The sequence below is a fragment of the Theropithecus gelada genome, chromosome 20, assembly GCF_003255815.1.
Source record: "Theropithecus gelada isolate Dixy chromosome 20, Tgel_1.0, whole genome shotgun sequence".
NCBI classification, from domain to species: Eukaryota; Metazoa; Chordata; class Mammalia; order Primates; family Cercopithecidae; genus Theropithecus; species Theropithecus gelada.
Genome location: NC_037688.1, coordinates 47,627,726 through 47,655,652, shown reverse-complemented (window position 1 = coordinate 47,655,652; position 27,927 = coordinate 47,627,726). Strand labels below are relative to the sequence as shown.

Below are 27,927 nucleotides of genomic sequence, written 5' to 3'. Positions count from 1 at the left end.
AGGACCCAGGGACTCAGGGTACCCCCTCTGTCCACTCCCACTCCCTGCATGTGGGCTCAGAGCACCCTGATCTAAAACGCCCGTTCGCAGTTTCACATTTTAATTTGTTTTGGGTGAGAGTCCACAGCTGCTTTGCAAAGGCCCCAGGGAAGTGGCAGTCACCTGAATTCCACCCAGCAGCAGGTGCAGGCACCGCCACAGGCTACGCAGAGCTCCCCTGCACAGGCTGCTCCATGTGCTCCTCCTCCTGTCCCCGGTTCCAACCCTTCCGCCCCTCGGGTAGGGACGTGTCCTCCTCCAGGCTGCCCATGCCTTCTACAAACTCCTCATACGTAGACTTCTCCGCAAAGGGCCGAGGGCCCAGCAGCTCCACCATGTCTGCCTTCTCCAGCACTTCCTTCTCCAGGAGCTGCTGGCCCACCTGGAAACAACGGCCCACCTGTCAGACAGCTCTGAGGACATGCTCACAGACCAAACCTAAGCAAGCTCGAGGATGGGTGTGGCCTGACCGTGACCCAACATGGGACCCACGACCGTCTGGGCAGAAGCCACACTCACCTTCTCCACATGCTCCTGGCACTGTGTCAGCAGGTCCAGGGTGCGCTTGTAGGCAGCGCTGATGAGGCACCGGACCTCCTCGTCAATGAGCTGGGCGGTTGCCTCACTGTACGGCTTCTCCACTGGGGCCTCGCCTTGTCGGGGAAAGTCGAAGGACACCTGGCCCAGCTTCTCACTCATCCCAAACTGCACAATCTGCAAGTGCGGAACCCAGGATGAGCCTGCGCCCAACACAGCCTCCTGCAGCCCGCGCTGGGGGACGCCCACCCTTACCTGGGCATACGCACTCTGGGTGACCTTCCTCAGGTCGTCCTGAGCCCCCGTAGTGATCTGCCCGAAGCACAGCTGCTCGGCCACCCGGCCCCCGAGCATCATGCACATGCGGTCGAAGAGCTGCTCCCGGGTATAAAGGTGCTGCTCCCGGGGCAGGTACTGTGCATAGCCGAGGCCCTTGCCCCGGGGGATGATGGACACCTGAGGACAGGACACATGCCCTCGTCACCCCAAACACTGTCCCCGCTTCCTCCAGGAGCCACCCTGGAGCGGCCAGGCCACCTGACCCTAGCTCTGACCACAGGTCCTTCTACTGGAACGTGAGAGAAGAGAGCCTGACACAGGCCCCCCGTACACCACAGGGATGCCCCGAGAAGCGCACCCGCCTTTGGGGGCTTCACATGGAAACCACCTCTGCTCTGCCTGCCCTGCAGAGGCTCTGGAGGGGCCAATGGTCGAACCCAGAGCTCAGGAGTAAGGTGGGTTTAACACTGAGGCTGCCCCCTGGAGTCGCATGGCCGAGGCCCCATTTGGAACCCAGTGCTCTTCCTTCCCACCCCAAAGGGTTCTTCTGACAAATTCTAGAGCAGTATATTTCTTAAAAAGTTAAAGGGCCAACCCTTGAATGTCCCATGCCCACATGACCACAGGTTGGCGCAGACATTCCAGGCCCCAGCCTGCCGGGCAGACTCACTCAGGGTGGGAAGACCAACCTTCAGCAGGGGGTCCACGTGCTCCAGGAACCAGGCCACCACCGCGTGTCCGGCCTCGTGGTAGGCCACAGTTGTCTTTTCACTAGGCTGCAGGACCTGGGTCTTCTTCTCAAGACCTACGCATCACATTCCCAGGGGAGTGAGGCAGGGCAGGAGTAGGTGGCTGGAAATGAGGTCCCTCCCTCTGCGCCCAGCCGTGTCTGCAGCTACACCTGATCCCCAGGCTTGTCTATACCAGACAGCAGAGGCCAAGCCCCAGCTCCATGCTGCCTTCTGCTTTGCAGTGAAACCCACATCCCACACACCTCACACGAAGCCTTAAAACAGGCCCGTTTGAAGCCAATGGGAACAGCTGCATGTGAAACACAGAAAGGCACCATATCCTCTGGTTTGACTATAAATGACAGCACAGCATGACAGGACAGAGAGGGATGATTTCAGTGCCCTAACAGCCCAGTGTACGGGCAGGTAACAGGACAAAGGAAAAGCACAGATGGCACAGCCAGCCCTCCTCAAACCCCTCTAATCACACCAGGACAGCCCTCAGGAGGCTTCGGTGGCAGGACACGGTGACCACACCTGGAATCCCAGAACTTTGGAGGCCAAGGCTGGAGAAACACTCGGACTCAGGAGATTGAGACCAGCCTGGGCGACAGAGCGAGGCCCCATCTCTATAAAAAAATTTTTTTTTTTTTTTGAGACAGAGTCTCGCTCTGTCGCCCAGGCTGGAGTGCAGTGGCCGGATCTCAGCTCACTGCAAGCTCCGCCTCCTGGGTTCAGGCCATTCTCCTGCCTCAGCCTCCCTAGTAGCTGGGACTACAGGAACCCGCCACCTCGCCCAGCTAATTTTTTTGTATTTTTAGTAGAGACGGGGTTTCACCGTGTTAGCCAGGATGGTCTCGATCTCCTGACCTCGTGATCCGCCCGTCTCGGCCTCCCAAAGTGCTGGGATTACAGGCTTGAGCCACCGCGCCCGGCCAATTTTTTTAAGTTAAATAAAAATAAGCAGCTTTGGGCCGGGCGCGGTGGCTCACGCCTGCAATCCCAACATTTTGAGAGGCCGAGGCAGGCAGATCACAAGGTCAGGAGTTCGAGACCATCCCGGCTAACACAGTGAAACCCCGTCTCTACTAAAAATACAAAAAACTAGCTGGACGTGGTGGTGCGTGCCTGTAGTCCCAGCTACTTCGGGGGCTGAGGCAACAGAATTGCTTGAGCCCAGGAGGGAGCTTGCGGTGAGTCGAGATCGCACCACTGCACTCCAGCCTGGGAGACAGAGCAAGATCCCAACACTCCACTTAAAAAAAAAAAAAAAAAAAAAAAAAAAGGCAGCAGCTTTAGTGTTTGCTTTGAGATACTCAGTGTCTTAAGTACTTTATGTATACACTATGCTTCGATAAATGGTTACATGAAGCAGCAGCAGCTAGAACACTCTTCCACCTGACCAATGTCAGCTCTCACAGCTTGGGGTGGACCATGAAGGACGGCTACTGGCCACTTCCCTATTCTCCACCCTCAGAACTGCACCAGGGAGAGCCAGGCCAAGCAAGGCCGTGTTGGCACTGCCTGGTCTGGCAGCCTCCGGAGACCCTTCCTCACAGCTGACTCCAGTTCCCCAAGCTGGCCTAGCTGCAGGAGGCTGTGACCCGGCCCACTCTACAGTCTGCTGAGCTGAAGAGAGAGATGGATACCGCTCCCCACCAAGCTGAAGAAAATGCACCGTAAGCCTGGGCACAGTGGCTCACACCTATAATCTCAACACTTTGGGAGGTCGAGGCGAGCAGATCACCTGAGGTCAGGAGTTCCAGACAAGCCTGACCAAAATGGTGAAACCCCATCTCTACTAAAAATACAAAAATTAGCCAGGTGTGGTGCTACATGACTGTAATCCCAGCTACTCAGGATGAGGCAGGAGAATCACTTGAACCTGGGAGGCAGAGGTTGCAGTGAGCCGAGATCATGCCACTGCACTCCAGCCTGGGCAACAAGAGTTAAACTCCGTCTCAAAAATAAAAAAAAAAGGAAATTCACTTTGTTCACTCCTTTCACAACAGTACTGTCCTGAGGAGGCTCAGGAAGGTCCCTACAGCTTCCAGGAGGCTTTTCCCAGGAAATCTCATCCATTCCCTTCAAGGAAGAAAGCTTCTTTGCCCTCCACAGTAGGCATTCAAACCTGGTTCTAATATGCTTCCTTGGGCCTCTGATGGCCTGGAAGGCCTATCCCTTTCAATTTCTAAATGTTGCTCCCAGAAGGGGCATGAAAGCTATTGGTAGATCCCAAGCCCCATATGTTGGTTTAGAAAATTGGTTCCCGCCTGCAGAATTGACTTTTTTTTTTTTTTTTTTTTTTTGTAAGACAGAGTCTTGCTCTGTCACCCAGATTGGAGTGCAGTGGTGCGATCTCGGCTCACCACAACCTCTGCCTCCCGGGTTCATGAGGTTCTCCTGCCTCAGCCTCCTGAGTAGCTGGGACTACAGGCATGTGCCACCATGCCCGGCTAATTTTTGTATTTAAAAATCAAGATAGGGTATCGCCATGCTGGCCAGGCTGGCCTCAAACTCCTGACCTCAAGTGATCCACCTGCCTCGGCCCAAAGTGCTGGCATTACAGGTGTGAGCCACTGTGCCCGGCTGGCATGCAGAATTCAAACTGGGGCCAGAGGGTGAGCCTGCCAGGCCCAGAGCTGCAAACACCCCTCCCTCCCCAAGGGCTCCCAGCTCACCTCCGAGGACCCTCTCGATGGCTTGCTGAAAGTGTTTCTCCTCAACAGAAGGACTCAGATGCCGGGCAGCAATCAGGGCTGCTTCATTGCAAACATTCGCAATATCAGCACCTGACCCAGGAAGGGAGAAACAGCCAATAGTCAGTGCTGCTCCTGGCCGCTGGAGCTTGACCCACATCAGTTTTGTTAAGGAAAATCTCCAGCAGAGAGAACAAGACTGAAATTCAGTAGAGAACTTAAAAGTAATAGGAGCTGTCCACCAGTCACCATTATTTAGCCACATTTTTTGTCAACCTTTATTAAGGTATAATTTATAAGCCATAAAATCCACCCATTTTACACGTACACATCAATGATTTTTTAATAAACTGATCGCGTAGTGCGACGATTGCCATAATCTAGTTTTAGGACATTTCCATCATCTCTGTAAGGTACCCTGTGCTATTTATAGTTAATTCCCATTTCCACCTCTGGCAACCACTCACCTCATGTCTGTCCCTACAGATTTGCTATTCTATACATGTTTATTATTATTCTGCACATTTCACATAAATGGAACCATATGTTATGCGGCCTTTTGTGTCTGGCTTCTTGAATTTAGAACAGTATTTTCTAGGTTCACCCGTGTTGTGGCATGCATTGATACTTTATTCCTTTTTATAGCTGAATTTGACTACAGTATATGCCACTTCGGCCATTCACCTGCTGATGGACACTAGGGATGCTTCCATTGGAGCAAAACAGACTCATCCCTGCTGAGGGGCAGTCAGAGTCATCCCTGAGTTATCTCTGCTGAATCATCCCTGCTGAGGGACAGCGCTGTCATCTCTGCTGAGTCATCCCTGTTGAGGGACAGTGCTGTCATCTCTGCTGAGTCATCCCTGTTGAGGGACAGTGCTGTCATCTCTGCTGAGTCATCCCTGCTGAGGGACAGTGCCGTCATCTCTGCTGAGTCATCCCTGTTGAGGGGCAGTGCTGAGTCATCCCTGCTAAGTCATCCCTGTTGGGCAGTGCTGAGTCATCCCTGCTGAGGGACAGCGCTGTCATCTCTGCTGAGTCATCTCTGTTGGGCAGTGCTGAACCATCCCTGCTGAGTCATCCTTGCTGAGGGGCAGTGCTGAGTCATCCCTGCTGAGGCACAGTGCTGTCATCTCTGCTGAGTCATCCCTGCTGAGTCATCCCTCCAGAGGGGCAGTCAGCATCACCCCGAGTTCTCTGCTGAATCATCCCTGCTGAGTCATCCCTGTTGAGGGGCAGTGCTGAGTCATCCCTGCTGAGTCATCCCTGTTGAGGGGCAGTGCTGAGTCATCCCTGCTGAGTCATCCGTCTTGAGGGGCAGTAATGAGCCATCCCTGCTGAGTCATCCTTGCTGAGTCATCTCTGCTGAGTCATCCCTGTTGAGGGGCAGTGCTGAGTCATCCCTGTTGAGTCATCCCTGCTGAGTCACCTTTGTTAAGGGGTAGTGCTTAGTAATCCCTGCTGAGGGGCAGTCAGAGTCATCGGTCATCCCCGCTGAGGGGTAGTGCTGATTGATCCCTGCTGTGTCATCCCCTCTAGGGGCACAAGAAAGCAGTCTTGGTAACATTCCAGCATTTTATCTTTGGTATGTAAACAGACATCTGAAGTCAGCCAGAGGAGAGAACAAAAGGAAAGCAGCACATTTTGTGTCTAAGACACATGACACCCTTCAGATGCCTGCCAGGCAAGACCTCACTCACCATTCTGCAGCAGACAAATGTACAATCCTGTGTGAATACACCTGACCTGACACTAGGCAGGACACTGGGGAGCCTAGGGGATGGGTACCATGGGGGTGCCAAGGCAGCTGGAGGTGATGAGATGCCACAGCAGAATGTTCCAGGGGTGGCGGGAGCAGGTGGGCATAGGTCAGAGGCCGTGGCCAATGGCCGCATAACCGTGAGGTATGGGTAAGGAGGACAGGAATCCCCCGGAGAAGTCCCCACTCATTCCTGAGGGTGATCCAGCCTAGGCAGGGAAGTAGGTTTCCTAGCATAGACCAGGATTTCATTAAAAAGAAGAGAGAAAATCAAATGAGCTTCCTCAGCAGGGAGGAAGGGAAGCATCAAGTTGCCAGATCCTCCCCCAGCCCCATCCCCCGACATTAGCTTACTGTCAGCTCTGCGGTAAGACTCACTAAGTCTGACTGTAATTAAAACAGAAATTCAGGTGGGTGCAAATTAGTTTTGGGGCTAAGAAAACTGATCTCTGAGGCCTCTGAACACTCTCAACAGGTGAAAAGTCCTGCAGACAAGGGTGAGCACTGCCGGAACTGGATGAGAAGGGCCAGTCCCCACTCCCCATGACAAGAAGCAGAGCATACGTGGCTCCCACCACAAGGGGACGGCCAACGGCACAGCCCCCAACACTCACCAGTGAAGCCTGGGGTGAGCGCTGCCAACTTCCTTGCCAGGGTGTCCTTATTGAAGCTCTCGTCCAGCTTCAGTGGGCGCAGGTGGACCTTAAAGATGGAGGACCTGCCTTTGATGTCAGGGGGGCCTAATGAAAGAGAGAGAGAGGCACGGGCTCTTGTGCCTTCTGGGTCTTCAGAACAGTCGCCCACAACCATATCACAGAACTGCAAGGACAGCTGGGGTCCCTGTGGAGCTCTCTGCTGTCATCCTCCAGACAGAGCTGAAAGCAATGGCAGAAACCAGCCAGGGCACAGGCACATCCAGCTCCACAGCTACGACACCCCTCAACCCAGGGCCACGCCACTCGACTACACCCCTCAACCCAGGGCCACGCCACTCGACTACACCCCTCAACCCAGGGCCATGCCACTCGACTACACCCCTCAACCCAGGGCCACGCCACTTGACCATACCCCTCAACCCAGGGCCACGCCACTTGACAGCACCCCTCAACCCAGGGCCACGCCACTCGACAGCACCCCTCAACCCAGGGCCATGCCACTTGACAGCACCCCTCAACCCAGGGCCACGCCACTTGACAGCAAGCAACACAAGGGCCACAGGGAATTAACGCTTCCTAACAAACACGAGAAGGGAGGGGGAAGGCGATGATGGCTGACCGTCAGGGTGAAGAGTAAGGGGTAAATTGCTGTCTTCTAAATTATCAATTTTCAATTTTTTCATTTATTTATTGTTTCTGAGACAGAGTTTCGCTCTTGTTGCCCAGGGTGGAGTGCAGTGGTGAGATCTCCGCTCACCGCAACCTCTGCCCCTCAGGTTCAAGCAATTCTCCTGCCTCAGCCTTCGAGTAGCTGGGATTACAGGTGCACGCCACCACACCCAGCTAATTTTGTATTTTCAGTAGAGACAGGGTCTCACCATATGGGCCAGGCTGGTCTCGAACTCCTGACCACCTGATCCGCCAGCCTCGGCCTCCAAAAGAGCTGGGATTACAGGCATGAGCCACCACACTTGACCAATTATCAAATTTTTACAGTAGTGAAAAAAAAAAATCCCTGCAGGCCCGATCGCACGTATTCTTGCCAAAAAGTGGACTGCCAGGGGCAGGACTGACGGCAGCAACTTGCGGCTCTCACACATTTTCAAAATGTTACATTAACTGCTTCAGAATTACCATCAAAATCTCCTCCAAATACACTGTAAATCACCTAAACAAACTTTGCGGCCAAGGGGATAAAGGCCCAACCCTGAGAAAGGGGCACTCACCAATGTAAATCTGGCGATCAAATCGGCCAGGCCGCATCAGGGCTGGGTCCAGGATGTCAGGGCGGTTGGTGCCAGCCAACACCACGATGTTGGTGGCAGAGTTGAACCCTGGACATGGGAGAAGCAGGTGAGCCCCAGTAGCAAGCCCGATGTGGGCATGGCAGGTAACCAGCCATCCCTCCACTAACTGGGAACCCCACAGCCTGGCTCAGGGGGTAGACAAGTCCAGGGCGTGGGCCCTCCTTATCCTGACTTAATTCTGTTTCCTGCAGCCTCTGACACCACGTCGTGCTGGAGTGGATGAGGGCAGGCCAGGGACTGCACAGGAAATGGGATGCCCAACAGAGGGGAAGAGAGGAGAAAGGCTGAGTGCCCCACGTCCGTCCTGTCCCCAATCGGTCTCCTCCAGATATCAAAACAGTCATAATCTAATTAGAATTACTATTGGGTACTAAAAACAGAAAAATACTTAGGAAATGCTTTTGGCCCGCAGAGAACAGTGTTTAACACAGCAGGCCTCACTGCTGTCCTCAGAAAGGCCTGCTCGCAAGGTCAGTGTCTGGCGCTGTGAGTCTGGGGGCGTTCCCACCATTCCCGGAGATAAACAGCTCCCTGGGCCCAAACGCTTTGTGCGCCCCCAGCAAAAACCCCGGGAACCGAGTCTCTCCTGAGCTTCCTGGTCAACACCCAGCAGGCGTGGTCACAGCCTGATGCTGGGGGAAGTGAGCGCGTCCCATGTGGCTCCACTGGGGGAGGGTTCAACACTGCACCCGGTCTCCTTGCGACCCAATGCGGCTTCTCCCCTGGCTGACTTCGCTGTGTCCTCCTTTAACGGTAGTAAATCACAGCCCTGAGTGCTACTATAGGCCGAGTCCTGTGACTTCTCCTAGCAAGTCACCACATCTGGGGTGGTCTTAGGGACCCCAACACGGCCCTGAAGCCAAAGTGAAAATCAAATCTGCCAAAGGTCTAAGTGAAAGTTTTTCCAAATCTGAAAAATGGCACAGAACCTGGACGTGCCCAACGAGGCTTTAGCAGGACTGACAGGCGACGGTCAGTCACATCTTAGCTAGAATCACTCTGAGAAGAGACGGGCCTGGGGGGTCTGTGAGATTCTGGGTGATGCAGGGGCACCAAGACAAGGCTCAGAGCGGAAGGAGCATGGGTTGTGGACACACTACCCTGTGGGCACCGTCAGGAGCAGCCATGCTCGTCTACCTGGTCCCCCTCCCCAGAGAAGCAGGTGTCTCCACACTCCAGAGAACCCCTCTCCATCTGGCGGCAAGGGAATGAACTGCCCCCATCCTATCACGGGCACTGGAGGAGGCTTGTGAATCTAACACAGCTTTCTCCATCACGTTTGCCTGAGAGCAGCCTTCCTTAAAAACAGAATAATCAGGGATTCTCTTCTAGGGGTGACTGTACAGAAAAAGGCTGTGTAGACTGTCCCTAAGCAGCTGCAGGGGAACAGCTGCACACCACAGGCCGGCCGCAGCCTACACACACCGTCCATCTCCGCGAGCATCTGGTTCAGGGTGTTCTCCTGCTCACTCTGGCCTCCAAAGTGCCCTTGGCCTCGCTTCCTGCCAATCGCATCAATCTCATCAATGAACAAGATACACGGAGCGTTTTTTCGGGCCATTGCAAACATGTCACGAACCTGAAACAGAAACCCAGAGAAACTGTTTTGCTACTGGTAGGAAGATGGGAATGCCAACTATCCTCCACCCTCTCCTCAGAAACCTCTGACCCATTTCGCCCCAGTGCACCAGCACCTACCACACGTGCCCATGCCCAGGGCCAGGGCCCCACACCAAGCTATTCAAGTTGACCAGTCCTGGTCAAGGCATGGTGCTGAGGCCACCTGCAGCAGGTTCCCGTCCACTTACCCTTGCTGGCCCAACGCCAACAAACATTTCCAGGAACTCGGACCCGTTCACAGTGATGAAGGGCACACTGGCCTCCCCTGCAGTTGCTTTGGCAAGAAGGGTCTTGCCGGTACCAGGAGGACCAGTGAGCATTGCTCCCTGAAACAGAATGGTGACATCAGGCTCTTAACAGGGGAGCAGACGGTACACAGGACAGAAAGCTGCTTACACTGGTGACTTCTGAGACTGACTAAGAAGAATCCCATCAGGGATGGCTAAGGAGCTGGAGGGCAGGAGGGGGCTAGACTTGCCCACAGCACACTCTGTCCTACCCATGTGCTCCAGGAAAGGCACCACCGTGGCCACACACACAGCCAGCTCTTCATGATGGATTCTCACAGGGGATGCCACAGGCAGAGGTAATTTTGGGAAATCACTGTACCTCACACCCAATAACGAGAAAGCCAGATGGGCTCTGACCCCACGAACTCTTTCCTGACATCCACAGCACAGCACCAGGCCTGTGATGTAACACAGAGGCTGACAGAGCCCCCTCTCGCAGGAGCCCCTGCCTGCTGGGAAACGGGGACCAACACACAGGTGAGGGGCCTTTCTTGGTACCTGACTGCCTCACCCACTCCCTCTCTCATACAGACTTTCCCCAACAAATACATATGAAAAAAAATTATAATTTTTTCAGCAGCAATAGACATAAATTAAAAACAAAAACAGATGCAGTAGCTCACACCTGTAATCCCAGCACTTTGGGAGGCTAAGGCAGGCGGATCACCTGAAGTCAGGAGTTTGAGACCAGCCTGGCCAACATGGTGAAATCCCGTCTCCACTAAAATTACAAAAATTAGCTGGGCATGGTGATACGTGACTGTAGTCCCAGCTACTTGGGAGGCTGAGGCAGGAGAATGGCGTGAACCCGGGAGGTGGAGGTTGCAGTGAGTCAAGATCGCGCCACTGCACTCTAGCCTGGGCGACAGAGCAAGACTCTGTCTCCAAAAAAAAAAACATTCTGAAAGGCAAAGAGAACCACCCACTGCAACACCTGACTATGAGCAGAGGTGGAGCTCCAACAGAAGCAGAAGGCCCCGGCTCTTCACGTCCGTCACACACACCTGCTTCCCGGCCTCACGCTCACCAAAGGGGAAAACAGGTCTGTCACCTCCTGGCTTTGCCCCAGGTTCACAGTGCTTGGCATAATCATTATTTGTTGTTTGGAGCAAACTGTCCAGTGAATGCCCACCCCATCACGAGGTGCTGGGGGTGGGGGTGCAATGACACTGCAAGGATCTGGGTGTCCTCAGCTTGGTCCAAAGCCCAGAGGTGATTTAAAGGGTGTGTGAATCGAGTTTCTGTGAATGCAAATATTTCTGGGAAAAAAATCCATGGCTTCTGTCAGGCCCTCAAAGAGTCATGACCCCAAAATGGCACCAAGAGATAAACTTGCTTTGTGTGCCCAGCAGCCAGATCTGGCACCCTGACCCACACCACCCACAATGCGCTGACTGGCTGGCTGCACAGACCTAGCCGCGGTCCGGCTGCACAGACCTAGCCACAGTCCGGCTGCACAGACCTAGCCGCTGTCTGGGTCATGGGCTTAAAAGAGGCAGCTACATCTGATCCCAAGCCTGTTCATACAAGTTGTACCTGTTGTTCTATGTAATAAGTATTAAACAAACTAATAAAACAGGAGTAAGAACCTACTCTGACCCACAGCCATCTCTGGCTTTGACTTGGAGCTCAGAGGATTACTACATTTTCTAAAACCAGTACCTTTGGAATTTTTGCTCCCAAGTCCTGATACTGCTTGGGATTCTTCAGGAAATTCACAAATTCCATAATTTCCAATTTGGCTTCTTCGCACCCAGCTACATCCGCAAATCGCACATCGATGTTGCTCTTTAAGATCTTGGCTGTTGTCTCACCAACACTGAAGAGGCCCCCTCCTCGTCTACTGCGCCTGGCTCCCATAGGGCCCCTCCTGGCAGCATAGAGGAGAATGCCAACCAGGAGAAGGGTGGGCACCAGTCTTCGCAATAAAGAGCTGGAAAATCCAAGAGAACTACTTGTCACGCTCAGGAGGTCAGAAATAGCACCTTTGTGCCAGGCACCGTAGGTCACACCTGTAATCCCAGCACTTTGGGAGGCCACCGTGGGAGGATCTCTTGAGCCTAGCAGTTCAAGACCAGCCTGGGCAACATGGCCGGACTGTGTCCCTACAAAAAATATAAAAATGGCCGGGCGTGGTGGCTCACACCTGTAATCCCAGCACTTTGGGAGGCCGAAGCAGGTGGATCACCTGAGGTAAGGAGTTCGAGACCAGCCTAACCAACCTGGTGAAACCATCTCTACTAAAAATACAAAAATTAGCTGGGCGTGGTGGCGTGTGCCTGTAGTTCCAGCTACTCAGGAGGCTGAAGTGAGAGGACTGCCTGTGCCTGGGAGTTCAAGGCTGCAATGAGCCATGATTGCACAACTACACTCCAGCCTGGATGACAAAGCAAAACCCTCTTAGAAGAGACCGCTCTAGAACTTTGTTTTGCTACACAAAAGGGAGCAGGTTTTTTTTCCTTTTTTTGAGATAGGGTCTCACTGTCACCCAGGCTGGTGGGCAGTGGCACGATCACAGCCACTTTGAACTCCCAGGCTCAAGAGATTCTCCTGCCTAAACCTCCTGAGTAGCTAGAACCACAGGCATGCGTGCCACCACACCAGATATTTGTTTAACTTTTTATAGACACGCAGTCTCGTCTCACTGCGTTGTCCAGCTGGTCTCGAACTGCTAGTCTCAGGTGATCCCCCCTCCTCAGCCTCCCAAAGCGCTGAGATTACCTATGTGAGCATCACGCCCGGCCCTCGTCCTTTTTTTTTTTTTTTTTTTTTGAGATGGAGTCTCCCTCTGTCGCCCAGGCTGGAGTGCAGTGGTGCGATCTCGGCTCACTGCAAGCTCCGCCTCCCGGGTTCACACCATTCTCCTGCCTCAGCCTCCCAAGTAGCTGAGACTACAGGCGCCCGCCACCACGCCCGGCTAGTTTTTTGTATTTTTAGTAGAGACGGGGTTTCACCCTGTCAGCCAGCATGGTCTCAGATCTCCTGACCTCATGATCCACCTGCCTCGGTCTCCGAAAATGCTAGCATTACAGGAATGAGCCACCGCGCCCAGCCTCTTTTTTAAAAAATGTGTCAAAGTCCGTCCAGCACTAGGCCTCTCCAGTTCTGAAGGCTCTAGTCACAGGCATTTCTATCTCCCTGATGTAACCTGTGGCTGCCGTGGTGGGGCAGGGAGGGTGACCAATTCCACCACCCACCACCTCCTCCACCCGGCCAAGCAGCCCTGCTGGAGCTTACACCACATCTCCCCCAGGAGCCAGGAGGTGCCTCCAGCAGACCCAGCAAGGCCTCCTGGCATCTAGGGCCAACCGGGCCTGTTTCATCAGAGGAAGACACCCAATGTCTTCCTGCTTTATTTTTTATCTTTGCTCTTGCTCTTCAGAGGCCATCCCTCCTCCAGTGGCTCTGCAGTCCCTTTCAGCCCCACATACAACCAGGCATTCCCGGCAACTCAACCAGCAAAGACAGAACCCAAGTCAGCAATAAACAGCACCTAGATGACATCCAGGAGCTCCAGCAGGAGACCACAGGCCTGAGCCCTGCCACTAGAATCTGAGAGTTAATCTGCAGATTTCTACCTGCCTCACCTTCTCTCACCCCACTGTGGCCCCTACTCTGTGCTTAAACATATGTCTCAAAGAAACCACCAAAACCACTACAATTCCAATTTTTACACCCTCCTGGCTAAAGCTGGTACTGGATTTGTACTCTCTCTTGGTTCAGTTTTCAATTCTGGGCAGAAGGGCCGGAGAAGACAGAGCAATGACATCCCCAGGACGTAAACCTGAAAACAGGATCCACGCTCAGCAACACTTACTTCTGTGCTGAGTCCTGGGATGCACAGAGTATTTCATCTGGTCTTTGCCCTCATGTCCATAATTACTTTAAGAACATACAATGCAGTGGAAATCCAAGATAACATGAGAACCATGGGAAGCTTAGAATGACCAAGTGTCGGGCAGGTGTGGTGGCTCACACCTGTAATCCCAACACTTTGGGAGGCCCAGGCGGGCAGATCACAAAGTCAGGAGATCGAGACCATCCTGGCTAACATGGTGAAACCCCATCTCTACTAAAAATACAAAAAAGTAGCCAGGCATGGTGGTGGGTGCCTATAGTCCCAGCTACTCGGGAGGCTGAGGCAGAAGAATGGCGTGAACCCAGGAGGCAGAGCTTGCAGTGAGCCGAGACTGCACCACTGTACTCCAAGCCTGGGCGACAGAGTGAGACTCTGTCTCAAAAAAAAAAAAAAAAAAAAAAAAGAACAACCAAGTGTCAGGTACTACATAGGAGCTGCAGAGTTGTGTGCAGGGACCCCCAGCACCTGGGAGGATGGGTCAGGGCTTCCCAACAGGGAGCCTGGGGAAGTCACAGGTGCACAAGCCCCACCTCTGGACATTAATTCGACAGTTCTGCAGGAGTGGCAGGTAGAAATGACAGAAGAGCATTTTGACAGGGCTCCCGTAGTGATCCTGCTGCACAGTCAGTTGTGGAAGGCTTCCTACAGGACTTCAGGGAATTTCTGCTACAACAAAGACACCCAAACGACTGGTTTTCTTTTTTAAGGCTGCGTAGCCAAATTATTTCCCTGCTTCAATTCTCTTCTCATGAAAAACAGAGTAAAAAACATATATATATACACACATATATACACACACACACCCATATATATATATAAAAGCATATATATATATATTTTTACTACAGGCATTGCTTATTATAGATGCTTATAAGTTTGAGAAATATATTCCAAAACAGGTTAAACATGGCATTTCTGTTTTGTGTTCAAACAGAGGCCCTTCACCATCCTCCTCACCCGTCACTCTCATTGGTGTAGACCACTGCTGCCTGGTTGGGGGGCTCAATCCCCAGCTCCCACTGAGCAGACTCCAGGTTCCGCTCAAAGGTGTCAACACTGCCAATGTTAAACCACACGAACTTCTGCAGAGAGCAAGAGCAAGCTTAGGGTGCATCACTGTGTCCCACACTGAGCCCCACCCTCACACATGCACCTCCCACTGCCTCTTCTCCTAGCCTTAATCTCCACAACATGGACGAGGCCTGTGCCGAGGCTAGCTCCAAGGGAAACTATACTAACAGCAGAAGACTCTGGTTTTGGCCCCACGAAATTACAGTCTTTAAGTTCTAGACAAAAGTGTAAAATGTCCAATGACTGCTGGGGTGTGCCTTTGTCTCTTTTTCTTTTTGAGACAGTCTCCCTGTGTCACCCGGGCTGAAGTGCAGTGGGATGATCTTGGCTTACTGTAATGTCCACCTCCCGGGTTCAAGCAATTCTCATGCCTCAACCTCCTGAGTAACTGGGATTACAGGCACAGGCCACCATGCCTGGCTAATTATTGTACTTTTAGTAAAGATGGGGTTTCACCATGTTGGCCAGGCAAGTCTTGAACTCCTGGCCTCAAGTGATCCGCCCACCTCTGTCTGCCAAAGTGCTGGGATTACAGGCATGAGCCACCATGCCCAGCCGTTCCTTTTTGCTTTTTACTCTTTTATTTTTGTCTCTTCTTTCCCCACAATCCTCGACAGGTTGTTCTCAGACACTGCATGGCAAATCTGAATCCTAGTTAGTCTTATAAGGGCTCCTGTCCTACTTGGAAAGCTTTGTTATTGATACATGCCAATGAGAAAAAAAATCACATTAAAGAGTAGTTGATGGATACTAAGGGAGTATTTTACTGAAAAAAACGTATGTCTGGAGTACTCAGCCTCAAACTCACCCCTCACCTCAGAAGAGGTCCCAGGGGCAGGAATAACACGCACAAACTGTTTGTTCACGACTTCCAGCCGGTCCACCTGGGAAAAAGAGAAAAATAATCAGCACGGCTAAAACAATGAGTATGATATTCAACAGTAAACAGGGCCTCACCCTCAGACCAGCCCACGGCTAAAGCAGTGAGTATCATATTCGATACTAAACCTCAGGCTTATCCTCAGACTAGTCCCACAGTGCAGACCGAGACTCTGACGGTGTCTGAGAAGCTGCATCCACTCTGCTGTGCAGATCCAAGTTTTGTTTTCCCACTAATTTGGACATTTCTAGCCTGGCCTGTGCATGTAATTCAGAGGATTTACAATTTGGTACATCTGAGATCTGAGCACCAAAGATTCCAGAGCACCAAAGATTCCGGAGTAACTTAAAACCTAAAAGGAAGGCCAGGCATGGTGGCTCAGACCTGGTACATCTCAGCACCAAAGATTCCAGAGTGACCTAAAAATCTAAAAGGAAGGCCGGGCGCAGTGGCTCAGACCTGGTACATCTCAGCACCAAAGATTCCAGAGCGACTTGAAACCTAAAAGGAAGGCTGGGCGCGGTGGCTCAGACCTATAATTCCAGCACTTTGGGCGGCTGAGGAGGGTGGATCATTTGAGGCCAGGGGTTCGAGACCAGCCTGGCCAACATGGTGAAACCCTGTCTCTACCAAAAATACAAATATTAGTCAGATGTGGTAGTGTGCGCCTGTAATCCCAGCTACTCAAGAGGCTGAGGCAGGGAGAACTGCTTGAACCTGGGAGGCGGCAGTGGCAGTGAGCCAATATTGCACACTGCACTCCAGCCTGGGCAACAGAGTGAGGCTCCATCTGAAAAAAAAAAAAAAAAAAAATCTAAAAGGTATAGAAGTCTCAGACTGACAATACAGCAAAGTCTTCCAGAACTCATCCAGAAACATTTCGCCCACACAGCTGCAGACAGCACAAGAAAATGGTGCCAAGAATGAAAACGCAACCCCAAAGGCCTCCATGCAGCCACCCAGCGGCGAACACAGCCTGAGAGCCGGTGTGCAGCAAAAACACGTGAGGGGGCAGCCATTTCGTCAGGTATGATGACAACAGCGTTGCTCTTCCCCCTCCACAGAAACGGAAACCACAACAACACAACTTTTCTTGACTACTCAGGGTCATGTGACCAACATCAACGTGTTTATGACAGGTGTGTCTCGAGCCTAACCCCACAACCACGGCACGGTCAGCGTGTCAGACACCTGAAAAGGACCTCGCAGAAGCTCTGGGATCTGTCCAGAACCCACACACCAGCAGGCATCATGGGCGAAATTATCTGTCTCACCCCTCCTCATGGCAGCAGCTGTGGGTGAAGACCCACGGCAGAGAGGGGCTACAGCAGCTCTCCCCTCCTCGCGTAAGGAGTCGTCAAGGACCTCTCTGAAGACAGCTGTGTGCCCTGTGGCCAGACAAAAAGGCCTTGGGTGGTGGTTCACAACTATAATTGCAGCACTTCAGGAGGCCGAAGTGGGAGCATCACTAGAGCCCAGGAGTCTGAGACCAGCCTGGGCAACATATGGAGACACTGTCTCTAAAAAAAGAAATTGCGGGCCGGGCACGGTAGCTCACGCCTGTAATCCTGGCACTTTGGGAGGCCAAGGCGGGAGGATTGCCTGAGCTCAGGAGTTCGAGACCAGCCTGGGCACCACAGTGAAACCCTGTCTCTACTAAAATACAAAAAATTATCAACCTCCACCTCCCGTGGAGGCGTGGTGACGTGCACCTGTAATCCCAGCTACTCATGAGGCTGAGGCAGGAGAATCACTTGAACCAGGGAGGTGGAGGTTGCAGTGAATAGAGATCACGCCACTGTACTCCAGCCAGGGCGACACAACAAGACTCCATCTCCAAAAAAAAAATTATGTTTTTTATAGTCCCAGACACTCAGAAGGCTGACGTGGGAGGCTGGCTTGGAACCAGAAGGTCGAGACTTCACACCACTGCACTCCAGCCTGGGTGACAGAGCAAGACCCTGTCTCAAAAAGAAAAAAAAAAAAAGGCCTTAGCCACAAACCCTGCTGGGAAAACAAGATTTTCCTACAGAAAGAAGTTCAGATCTTAACACTGCATCACTTAACAAACATCTTTCTGAGGGCAACTGAGAAGCACAGCACCTGCTCTCATGTAACTTTATACTAAAGCCTCAGCAGTGCTTCGCCTGCCTTCAGCAACCTGACAGACCCAGGCCCAGTGAAGGACAGGCGGAGGCTTGTTGGTGCCATATGCCCCTGTGCACAGACACAAAGCCCCCAACTACTGTCCAGGGCCACTCAGCAGGGCACAGGAGTGCACGAGTAGACAGGGGTACACTAGGGGAAAGAAAAGATCTGAATTAAATAAGAAATTGACACTTGATGATAAACAGACACAGACAATCAGAACTTACTCACAGAAGCTGAAGCTAAAAAAAAAAAAAAAGGCCGGGCGCGGTGGCTCAAGCCTGTAATCCCAGCACTTTGGGAGGCCGAGGCGGGTGGATCACGAGGTCAGGAGATCGAGACTATCCTGGCTAACATGGTGAAACCCCGTCTCTACTAAAAATACAAAAAACTAGCCGGGCGTGGTGGCGGGCGCCTGTAGTCTCAGCTACTTGAGAGGCTGAGGCGGGAGAATGGCGTGAACCCGGGAGGCGGAGCTTGCAGTGAGCCGAGATCAGGCCACTGCACTCCAGCCTGGGAGACACAGCGAGACTCCGTCTCAAAAAAAAAAAAAAAAGCCAAGATGTTAAGGAAGCTTCCACCCAGCACGAAAATGAGCTTACTCACCTTCTGTTGGGGTCACTCCTGGGAAAAGTAAAACTGTGTCTCATCTATGACCAGAGGGTGGGACTGCCCAGCACATCTACCACACAATGCGTTCTCAACCCAGGCCTCAGAGCTCACAGCTTCTTACGGGCATCGCAGCCCACGTGTACACCACTACAGCGGCCTCCTTCCCAGGTAGGTGAACTATAAATGCCTCTCACCAGACCTCTGGCCAGGTAATTCTGTACAAAGTGCTTCCAACTGATTTCTCTTCCAGGATCTCGAAAACAGAGGTAGAAAAATCCCACGGCAACACCTGCCCCCAAAAGGGCCAGACTGCGGAAATCCTTGTCATCCCAGGGGAAGTCCCCCTGTGGGAAAAAGAAAACACATTTTCCAGTTAAATGAAAGTAGTTTCTTCATGAAAATGGCTATTTCCTTTTTCAGATGTTATTACAAAAGTTTTCCAACCCCCTCTCCGGACCCTACACAATGGAGCCTCAGCTCCTCTCATGAGGAAAGATCTTCACATGGTGTATGAAACACACTGAAAGCCGCAGCTCACCAGATGCCCCTGTGTCCGGAGCTGCACGCCCCGGCCATAGCGAATAATGATTGACGATTAAAAACGCCTGAGCTTTCTTCATTTCCACCTTACACCTCCTCCCTATCTTTGCCTTTTCCCCTGTATTAATACCTCATAAAAGATGGTGCTCTTCCTGCTTCTTCTTCACCCATTTTTCCCGCGCCCGCGAAAATTGCTACCTGACAGCACAGGCGCCACATGACGTTCAACCAGAGAAACCAATACCTATCTGGCCACACCCTCCGCGATGAGATCATTTTCGCCTTGGCCCAACCCTTTCCCCTCCAAGTGTATATAAGGCACTGCATTACCACCATTAAAGGAGAGACTTGATCAGAGCACTGTCTTGTCTCCATTTCTCGTATCTCTTGTTCCCCAAATTCCCACCCCCTCTTCCAGGGCCTGCAGTGACGATCCCGCGGGCCGGGATACCCTGGAGAAGCAGAAAGTCCACAAAGAGCGCTGTGTTTGAGCCACTGTTGCTAGGGTTATCTCTTATGTGAGTCTGTTAAAATCCAGATAGAGGCCAGGCATGGTGACTCACGTCTGTAGTCCCAGCACTCAAGGAGGCCGAGGTGAGAGGATTGCTTGAGCCCAGGAGTTCGAAACCAGCCTGGGCAACATTGGGAGACCCCGTCTCTACAAAAAATTTTTTAAAAAATTAGCCAGGAGTGGTGGTGCAAGCCTGTGGTCTCAGCTGCTCTAGAGGCTGAGGTGGGAGAATCATCTGAGCCTGGGAGGTCAAGGCTACAGTGAGCAGTGATCGTATCTGATCGTATCCCTGCACTCTAGCCTGGATGACGAGTGAGACCTTACCTCAAAAAATAATAATAATAATAAAATCCAAACAGAAATCTCAGCACTTCTTTTTTTTTTTTTTTTGAGGCAGGATCTTACTTGGTCACCCAGGTTGGAGTGCAGTCACGCGATCATGGTTTACTGCAGCCTCAACTTCCTGGGCTCAAGCAATCCTCCGCCTCAGCCGCCTGAGTACTTGGGACCAGAGGTGCATGCCAGCACGCCTGGCTAATTTTTTTTTTTTTTTTTTTTTTGTAGAGACGAGGTCTCGCTATGTTGCCCAGGCTGGTGTCGAACTCCTAGGCTCAAGTAATCCTCCCACCTCCCAAAGTGCTGGGATTACAGGCATGACCCACTGCACCCGGCCTCAGGACATTTTTAGAAACTAACTTCTTTGAAACTTATGAACTAATTCAACAGCTCACCTTTAAACAAGCAGAAAGATTGACGTGGGTTTGAATTTATGTGTTCTCCCATAATTTCCATGTTGGACCTCAACCCCTAAGGCAAAGGTATTGAGAGATGAGGCCCCTGGGAGGGGATTAGGTCCCAACAGCTCTGCCTTCACGAATGGGATTGGTGTCCTCACAACCTGTCGCCCAGGTTGGAGTGCAGTGGTGTGATCATGGCTCACCACACCCTCAACTCCCACGTTCATGCAATCCTCCCGCCTGAGCCTCCTGAGTAGTGGGGACTACAGGCACACGCCACCACGCCTGGCTTATTCTTGTATTTTTTGTAGAGACGAGGTTTCACCATGTTGTCCACGTTGCGACCTTGTACCTCCAGCCTCCACAACCATGAGCAGTAAATGTATCCTGTTTATAAATTATCTAGTCTGATGTATTCTGTTACAGCAGCAGGCGTAGACAAAGATGCACACAAACCTTCTGCATCCGCCTCCACCAGGCAATGTCATCCCGCTTCCCTCCTCTCCTGCCTCCATCTCCCCCAGGCTCGGCATTCTTTGGCTCACCAGTCTCTGAGAGAAAACAAAGTCTGACTTCAAAAAGCAATTACATATAATTTTCCAGAGAAAGAGGACTCAGAAAACAGCAAAACACTTTCCAACACACAATTTTAATAACACCAGTGCCTTCTGGAAATAAACAGACACCAGGAAAAGGATGAGGCTGGGGAGATACTGCTGAGAAGTGGCTTCAGACACATCTAAAATCTCTAAAATTTCACCTTGTTGGCTTAATGTTGAGCTTTAATAGCAAACTTTTTTGGGGTAACAGTCCCAAAATCGGCTGTAATTGAGGAAAGAAAGAAAGGAAGAAAATGATAATAAGGCAGACTGGTATGGGTGGTCCCCCTTCTCAAGAGAACCAGGGAACACAAACCACCTGTTCTAAGCTGAGTCTGCCTCTCCTCCAAAAAATCTGGCCTCCTACGTACACTTGTGACCCACAGACCTACCAGCCTCCTCCTGTAATGTTCCAGGACAAGTTCCAGGACAAGTAAGCTATGACACTGTCCGCTTCACAAACACAGTGCTACTCCAACAACCGCAAAGTAACAACATGAAAGGCCAGAGAAGGCCAAGGTGACCCCAGGAATGGCAAACATATTACAAGATGGAGTAAAAATTTGCATAAATGTTAAGGACAAACATGAGTCTTCATAGACACACTGCTTGGCCGGGCGCAGTGGCTCACACCTGTAATCCCAACACTTTGGGAGGCCAAGGCAGGCAGATCACAAGGTCAGGAGATCAAGACCATCCTGGCTAATACAGTGAAACTTCGTCTCTACTAAAACTACAAAACAATTAGCTGCGCGTGGTGGTGGTCGCCTGTAGTCCCAGCTACTCAGGAGGCTGAGGCAGGAGAATGGCGTGAACCCGGGAGGCGGAGCTTGCGGTGAGCCGAGATCACGTCACTGCACTCCAGCCTGGGGCAACAGAGCGAGACTCAGTCTCAAAAAAAAAAAAAAAAAAAAAAAAAAGAAAAGCAACCATACTGTCAAGTCGCTATAGAGAAAGTGAGACAGGACAGTTTTCCCTCCTCCTGTCTCTCTCTTCTCACTTCATACAATCAGCAAGTGCCCTCAGGTCCTAACAATGAGGCAAGTGCAGGGAGCACCTTCTACTCTGTGGGGACACAGGGTCTCCAGGGACTTCAGTGAACACTGTCCCTGGACACAAAGCACAAAGCCCAGGTCCATGGCCTACAGAAGGACTCCAAGTGGGCAAGTGTGCTCTGAGCTAATGACAGTCTGCACATTGTTTTTGTTCTGCTTTCCAAACATGAGGCTTAGCTGGTCCGCAGAGTACGACATGCAGAAACCAAGGTTTGTTCCCATGCCTTCCAAAAGATTCATCTAGCACCTTCCTTTGGAAAGAGCTTTTCTCTCACCAGCTTTACTGAGATATCAACACCATAAAGACACGGAGAAGGTGCTGGACGTTGTGTGGCTCAATACGGAAGCCAGGAAGGGGTAGAATGGGGCGGGGTGGAGTGGGGTGTGCCCTGAGTTATCTTGATCCTCACCCCCGGTCACTCACTGTAAAAGTCACACTCAGTTCCTGTAAACCTCATGCTGCTAACGATGGTAGATGAAAGACAGGCACCTTTGGGTGGTTTTGAACACAGCCACCAGGAAAAAAACGTTGATCTCGCCTGCAGAGTCGGTTTCTGAAAGTGGATCCCCCGGAGGCACTGAAACAAGACACCAGATGAGCTTATCAGCTTCTTATTCAATACAACACTGCACATTCTCACTGGCCACAACCACAGGAGGAAGCAGGACGAGGTGTGAGCTTATTGCCTTAAATATCCCATTAGAAATACGATTCAATAGAACTAAACAGGAATAAGTTCACTGCAGAAATGCACTGCAAATTTTTATAGCTATAGCCTCCAACAGCAAGCAAAAAGCTCCCAAAAAACAAAAAACATGGCTAAGAAACGGAGGCAACTTTATTTAGTAACTTAAAATATTGCAGCATCAAAAATAAGACTGTAAGACTAAAACATACAAATGCGTAAAATTTAAATACTGAAATACACTATGACTCATCTTCGGTCAACCAAGAGATTAATTTATTTTCTTTTCTTTCTTTTTTTTTTTTTTATGAGACCGAGTTTTGCTCTTGTCCAGGCCAGAGTGCAGTGGTGTGATCTCAGCTCACTGCAACCTCTGCCTCCAGGGTTCACGCCATTCTCCTGCCTCAGTCTCCCGAGTAGCTGGGATTACAGGCGCCCACCACCTTGCCCGGCTAATTTTTGTATTTTTAGTAGAGATGGAGTTTCACCATGTTGGTTAGGCTGGTCTCGAACTCCTCACCTCAGGTGATCTGCCCACTTTCACCTCCCAAAGTGCTGGGATCACAGGTGTGAGCCCAGCCTTTTTTTTTTTTTTTTTAAAGATGGGATCTCATTGGAGTGCAGTGGCTATTCACAGCAGGGACAACAGGCAGGTAATACGGCATCCAGCAAGAGGTAAAAGTTTTTGTCAGGCCAAGAAAACAATTTTTCCAGCAGCTCTGTATTTTCTTCAGTCTTCAAGGAGGAAAACGTCCACCAGGTGCCGTGGCTCATGTCTGTAATCTCAGCACTTTGGGAGGCTGAGGCAGGAGGATCACGTGAGGTCAGGAGTTCGAGACCAGCCTGGACAACATGGTGAAACCCCGTCTGTACTAAAAATACAAAAATTAGCCAGGCATGGAGGTGGGCGCCTGTATTCCCAATTACTCGGGAGGCTAAGGTAGGAGAATTGCTTGAACCTGGGAGGCGGAGGTTGCAGTAAGCCGAGATCGTGCCACTGCACTCCAGCCTGGCGACAGTGAGGCTCTGTCTCAAAAACACACACACACACACACACACGCACAAATATATATATATAAAAAAACAAAATCTAAGTACTCAATAACCCAGTACTAACTGTATCCAACAAAATCCCAACATAACCAGTGAATTTATATTGTCCCCAATATTTTATTTATTTATTTATTTTTGAGACAGTCTTCCTCTGTCACCCAGGCTGGACTACGGTGGCGTGATCTCAGCTCACTGCAACCTCTGCCTCCTGGGTTCAAGCGATTCTCCCTATCTCCCAAGTAGCTGGGATTACACAGGTGTACACCACCACGCTGGCTAATTTTTGTATTTTTATTAGAGACAGGGTTTCACCATATTGGTCAGGCTGGTCTTGAACTCCTGACCTCAAGTGATCTACCTGCCTCAGCCGCCCAAAGTGCTGGGATGACAGCCGTGAGCCTCCAATATTTTGTTATAATGAAACAAGACCCATAGTTGACAACACCTGTGTTATTTCAGCTGCGTCAACATTCAGGGTGATGCGGACTCTGTAGGCTATTACCCCAAAGTAAACTCATTCCCCCATTAGTAACTTTCTAATTAACTACACTATTCAAATATCCCTGTAAAAGACCACAGTAGACTAAAACGTAAGACATGCTATGAAAAAGATATTAAAATCAGGAAAAAAAAAAAAAGCAGCTCAGAAAGAAAATGCTGACAGTAAAGGCTGTGGGGCTAGCAAAGGCTCCTGGATCATGAATGAAATCCATCTGCAGCAGCCATCCCAGCACCAGCGGCGCACGGTACCTGACACAGAGCGAGCAATGACTCTCCAAGGGTCCCATGAATGTGTGTTTCCCCGATGGGGGTTTGGAACCCAAGGCGTGGGTCAACAGGAAACCTACGCAAAGAACAGAAGGCGGTCGTACTGCACATTGTAGGGTGCCAAGTGCCTCTTACCTCACTTGATCCCCACTGCCCATCTGAGAAAGTAGAAATTGAGAGGTAATGTGAGTGCCTGAAGACAGCTGGTCGCTGAAGGTGTGCAATGAGAGTTCTGATGCCCCAATCTTCCAGGGCTTTTCCAGGACCACCCCAAAGACAGCTGGCGCTGGTCCTGGTGGCTGGGTAGATACCACGTAGCCTACAGCCCTGAAGGTACAAAGTATGACTCTTCAGGCTTCCAAAACTTGATAAAACATCCAATTCCTTTGCTTTAATTCACAATTTAGTCCTTTTGTGATTTGGTTAGGACACAATCTGGTTAAGTCAGATGTAGTTCTCACAGTAAACGTAAACACTGAGACAGGAGTCTACCATTCCTTCTTGGAGTTTTCCGCAAGTCAGTTCACGGCTCACAATAGATAATCTTGCTAAATTAGTTTTTGTATATGCAAAGCCAAGATGTGAAGGTGGGCAAAACACAAACTCCCTTAAACAGGGCAAAGTGCTGCTGTCCTCTTTCCAGTCAGACCATAAATGAGTTGACCCTTATTCTGGGTCCCACAGACGCACACACAGCACACAGGTGCAACCTCAGCAGGTCTATGAGGCCCTGCCCCTCCTTGGCCTCACTGTCTCTCACTAAACTCTTCCTCATGCTGATCACACAAACACAAGGCTGGACCTACCCTAGGGCAGGGCACTTTCTATTCCATTCTCCGAGCAAGCTCATCTCAATCCCTCACTTCCTGCAGGAGACAGAACAAGTAACAGGGTTTATCCCTCCTCTATTCCCTTTCTTCATTTTCTATTTCCTTTATTCTGCTTCCTTTCCTTACATGCCTAATACTTGCTTATTTATTGTCTGGTTCCTCCCTGCACAGCACGTAAACTCCATGAGAACAAGGATAGAGTAGGTAGCTCAATGAATGAAAGATGACTGCATGGAAGCCTACACAACATAAGCGTCCATGAAGAGAGCTGTTAGGGCGTTTTTTCTGTTTTGTTTTCTTTTGAGACGGAGTCCCACTCCCAGGCTGGAGTGCAACGGCGCAACCTTGGCTCACCGCCTCCCAGGTTCAAGCAATTCTCCTGCCTCAGCCTCCCGAGAAGCTGGGATTACAGGCGCGTGCCACCACGCCCAGCTAATTTTATACTTTTAGTAGAGACGGGGTTTCTCCACATTGGTCAGGCTGGTCTCCAACTCCCCACCTCAGGTGATCCGCCCATCTCGGCCTCCCAAAGTGCTGTGATTACAGGCGCGAGCCACTGTGCCCGGCCGTCTCTACTAAAAATACAAAATCAGGGCCGGGCGCAGTGGCTCAAGCCTGTAATCCCAGCACTTTGGGAGGCCGAGACGGGTGGATCACAAAGTCAGGAGATCGAGACCATCCTGGCTAACACGGTGAAACCCCGTCTCTACTAAAAAAAAAAAAAAAAAAAAAAGCACAAAAAACTAGCCAGGCGAGGTGGCCGGCGCCTGGAGTCCCAGCTACTCGGGAGGCTGAGGCAGGAGAATGGCGTAAACTCGGAAGGCGGAGCTTGCAGTGAGCTGAGATCTGGTCACTGCACTCCAGCCTGGGCGACAGAGCGAGACTCCATCTCAAAAAAAAAAAAAAAATACAAAAATCAGCTGGGTGTGGTGGTGGGCACCTGTAACCCCAGCTACTTGGGAGGCTGAGGCAGGAGAATTGCTTGAACCTGGGAGTCGGAGGTTGCGGTGAGCCGAGATTGCGCCACTGCACTCCAGCATGGGCAACAAGAGGGAAACTCCATCTCAAAAAAAAAAAAAAAAAAAGCAAAGTGCTGCCACTTCTCCAACTTCTGCATGTCACCCTCAGTCCACAAGTCATTAAGCTCTCAAAGGAGAGCAAGCCAGTGGGGCAGAGCCCTTGCCTGTTGTGTTCACCCAGACATTCCCTGGTAGATGATTAACAGAACAATCTCTAATAAATGAGATACAGATGAATGACCCAGTCTGGGAAGGAACTCAAAGATCACTCAACGTCCGTCCTCCCTTCATAAAGGGGTCTATAGCAGTTCAATGATTCAAAACTCTCCTGGGCTGTATTAGGCTGTACACACTGATATTGTACATTGCTGACTGTTAACATGTGTTAACCACCAGGAGGGCCTCTGCAATGCTGATGCCACATGGCCACAGGTGAAAGACTGCTTTCGCTCATATTGCTAGAAACAAAACCATCATACAGTTTCCCAAATGAATGGAGATGAAGGGAAAGTTCATTCCTGAAGACAGGACAGAAATACTCATGGAACCCTTCTTCTTATTTTACTACTGTCTGAAAACCATGACAGTTTTCTGGGATCAAAATTCAAAAACTCTGCATTAGAAAAAAAAAATTCAACGTTACTGCTGCCCACTGGGATGTAGGAACATAAAAATAGAGCAATCTTAAAATATAGAATATTGTGGCCTTAGACCATAACCCTATAAAAAACAGGGTTATGAGCAGGGCACGTGGCTCAAGCCTGTAGCCCCAGCTACTCCAGAGGCTGAGACAGGAGAATCGCTTGTGCCCATGAGTTCGATTCCAGCCTAGACAACACAGCGAGATCCGGCCCCGCCCCCAAATTTAAAAAATAATATCATAAATTACAATACGGTTACAGCCGTATCTACCTACAGGGCGGGTGTAAGACAGACGATCCGCGTCAAGCCCTTAGCTCTCAGTATTAGCTGTTACGACAGCGACTGGTCGCGGAATGAAGACCAGTTTGCAAAACCCTTTCACGCCTCTCATCGTATCTGGTCCACGGAGTAACTGCGAGGTGGATACAGCCGAATGCCGCCGAGCCCAGGAGGAAACGGGCCGGCACGCGGGGCCGCAAAGTTGGTTCGCGAGCAGGTGGGACTCAAGCGCAAACCGCTCAACGCCCGGCTCTCTACAGAGCCCAGCAAGGAGGCTGCAGGTCCCGGTTCCGATGTCCGAGGTGCGCGGGCATCCAGGAAACAGCGGGAATTCCGCAACAAGTGGGTGGAAGAGGCAGCGGGGAGAAGAGGAGTTTGGGGACGGAGGGGACGCCCGGGAGGAGGCGGGCGGCGGGAAGCTCCGGCCAGGGGCGGCCGGCCTCACTGCGGGGACCGGGTCAGGGCCGCCGCGCTCCCGCGCTCCCCCGCGGCCGGCGCAGGCGAATGGCGTCACGCGGCGTCCCGCGCAGACCAGCCGCCCGGAACCGGCGGACAGCGCCTCCTCGCTCACCTGCCGGGCCGTGCCCAGGGCCCTCGCGCTGGTCTTGGCCGTCCTGCTGCCTCCTGGAGCACCACATCGCCACAGCAAGGCCAGTGGCCCGGCCACCGCTCTACTGCCGGCCGCCGCCAGCGGCCGGTACCACATCCCCAGACCCAGACC

General features: G+C 51.3%; 1 protein-coding gene across 1 annotated transcript; it reads right to left on the bottom strand.

Moving 5' to 3' along the window:
- Positions 1-45: 45 nt before the first annotated feature.
- On the bottom strand, positions 46-27,925 carry LOC112614568 (AFG3-like protein 1). Its single transcript, XM_025371229.1, is given in 17 exon segments — positions 46-229; positions 231-421; positions 559-753; positions 832-1,032; positions 1,545-1,660; positions 4,268-4,378; positions 6,659-6,784; positions 7,927-8,034; positions 9,433-9,586; positions 9,816-9,953; positions 11,580-11,850; positions 14,734-14,855; positions 15,663-15,731; positions 18,682-18,831; positions 20,732-20,826; positions 22,354-22,507; positions 27,778-27,925. Coding segments are annotated over 17 exon segments (2,466 nt in total). The 5' UTR covers positions 27,913-27,925; the 3' UTR covers positions 46-99.
- Positions 27,926-27,927: the final 2 nt, after the last annotated feature.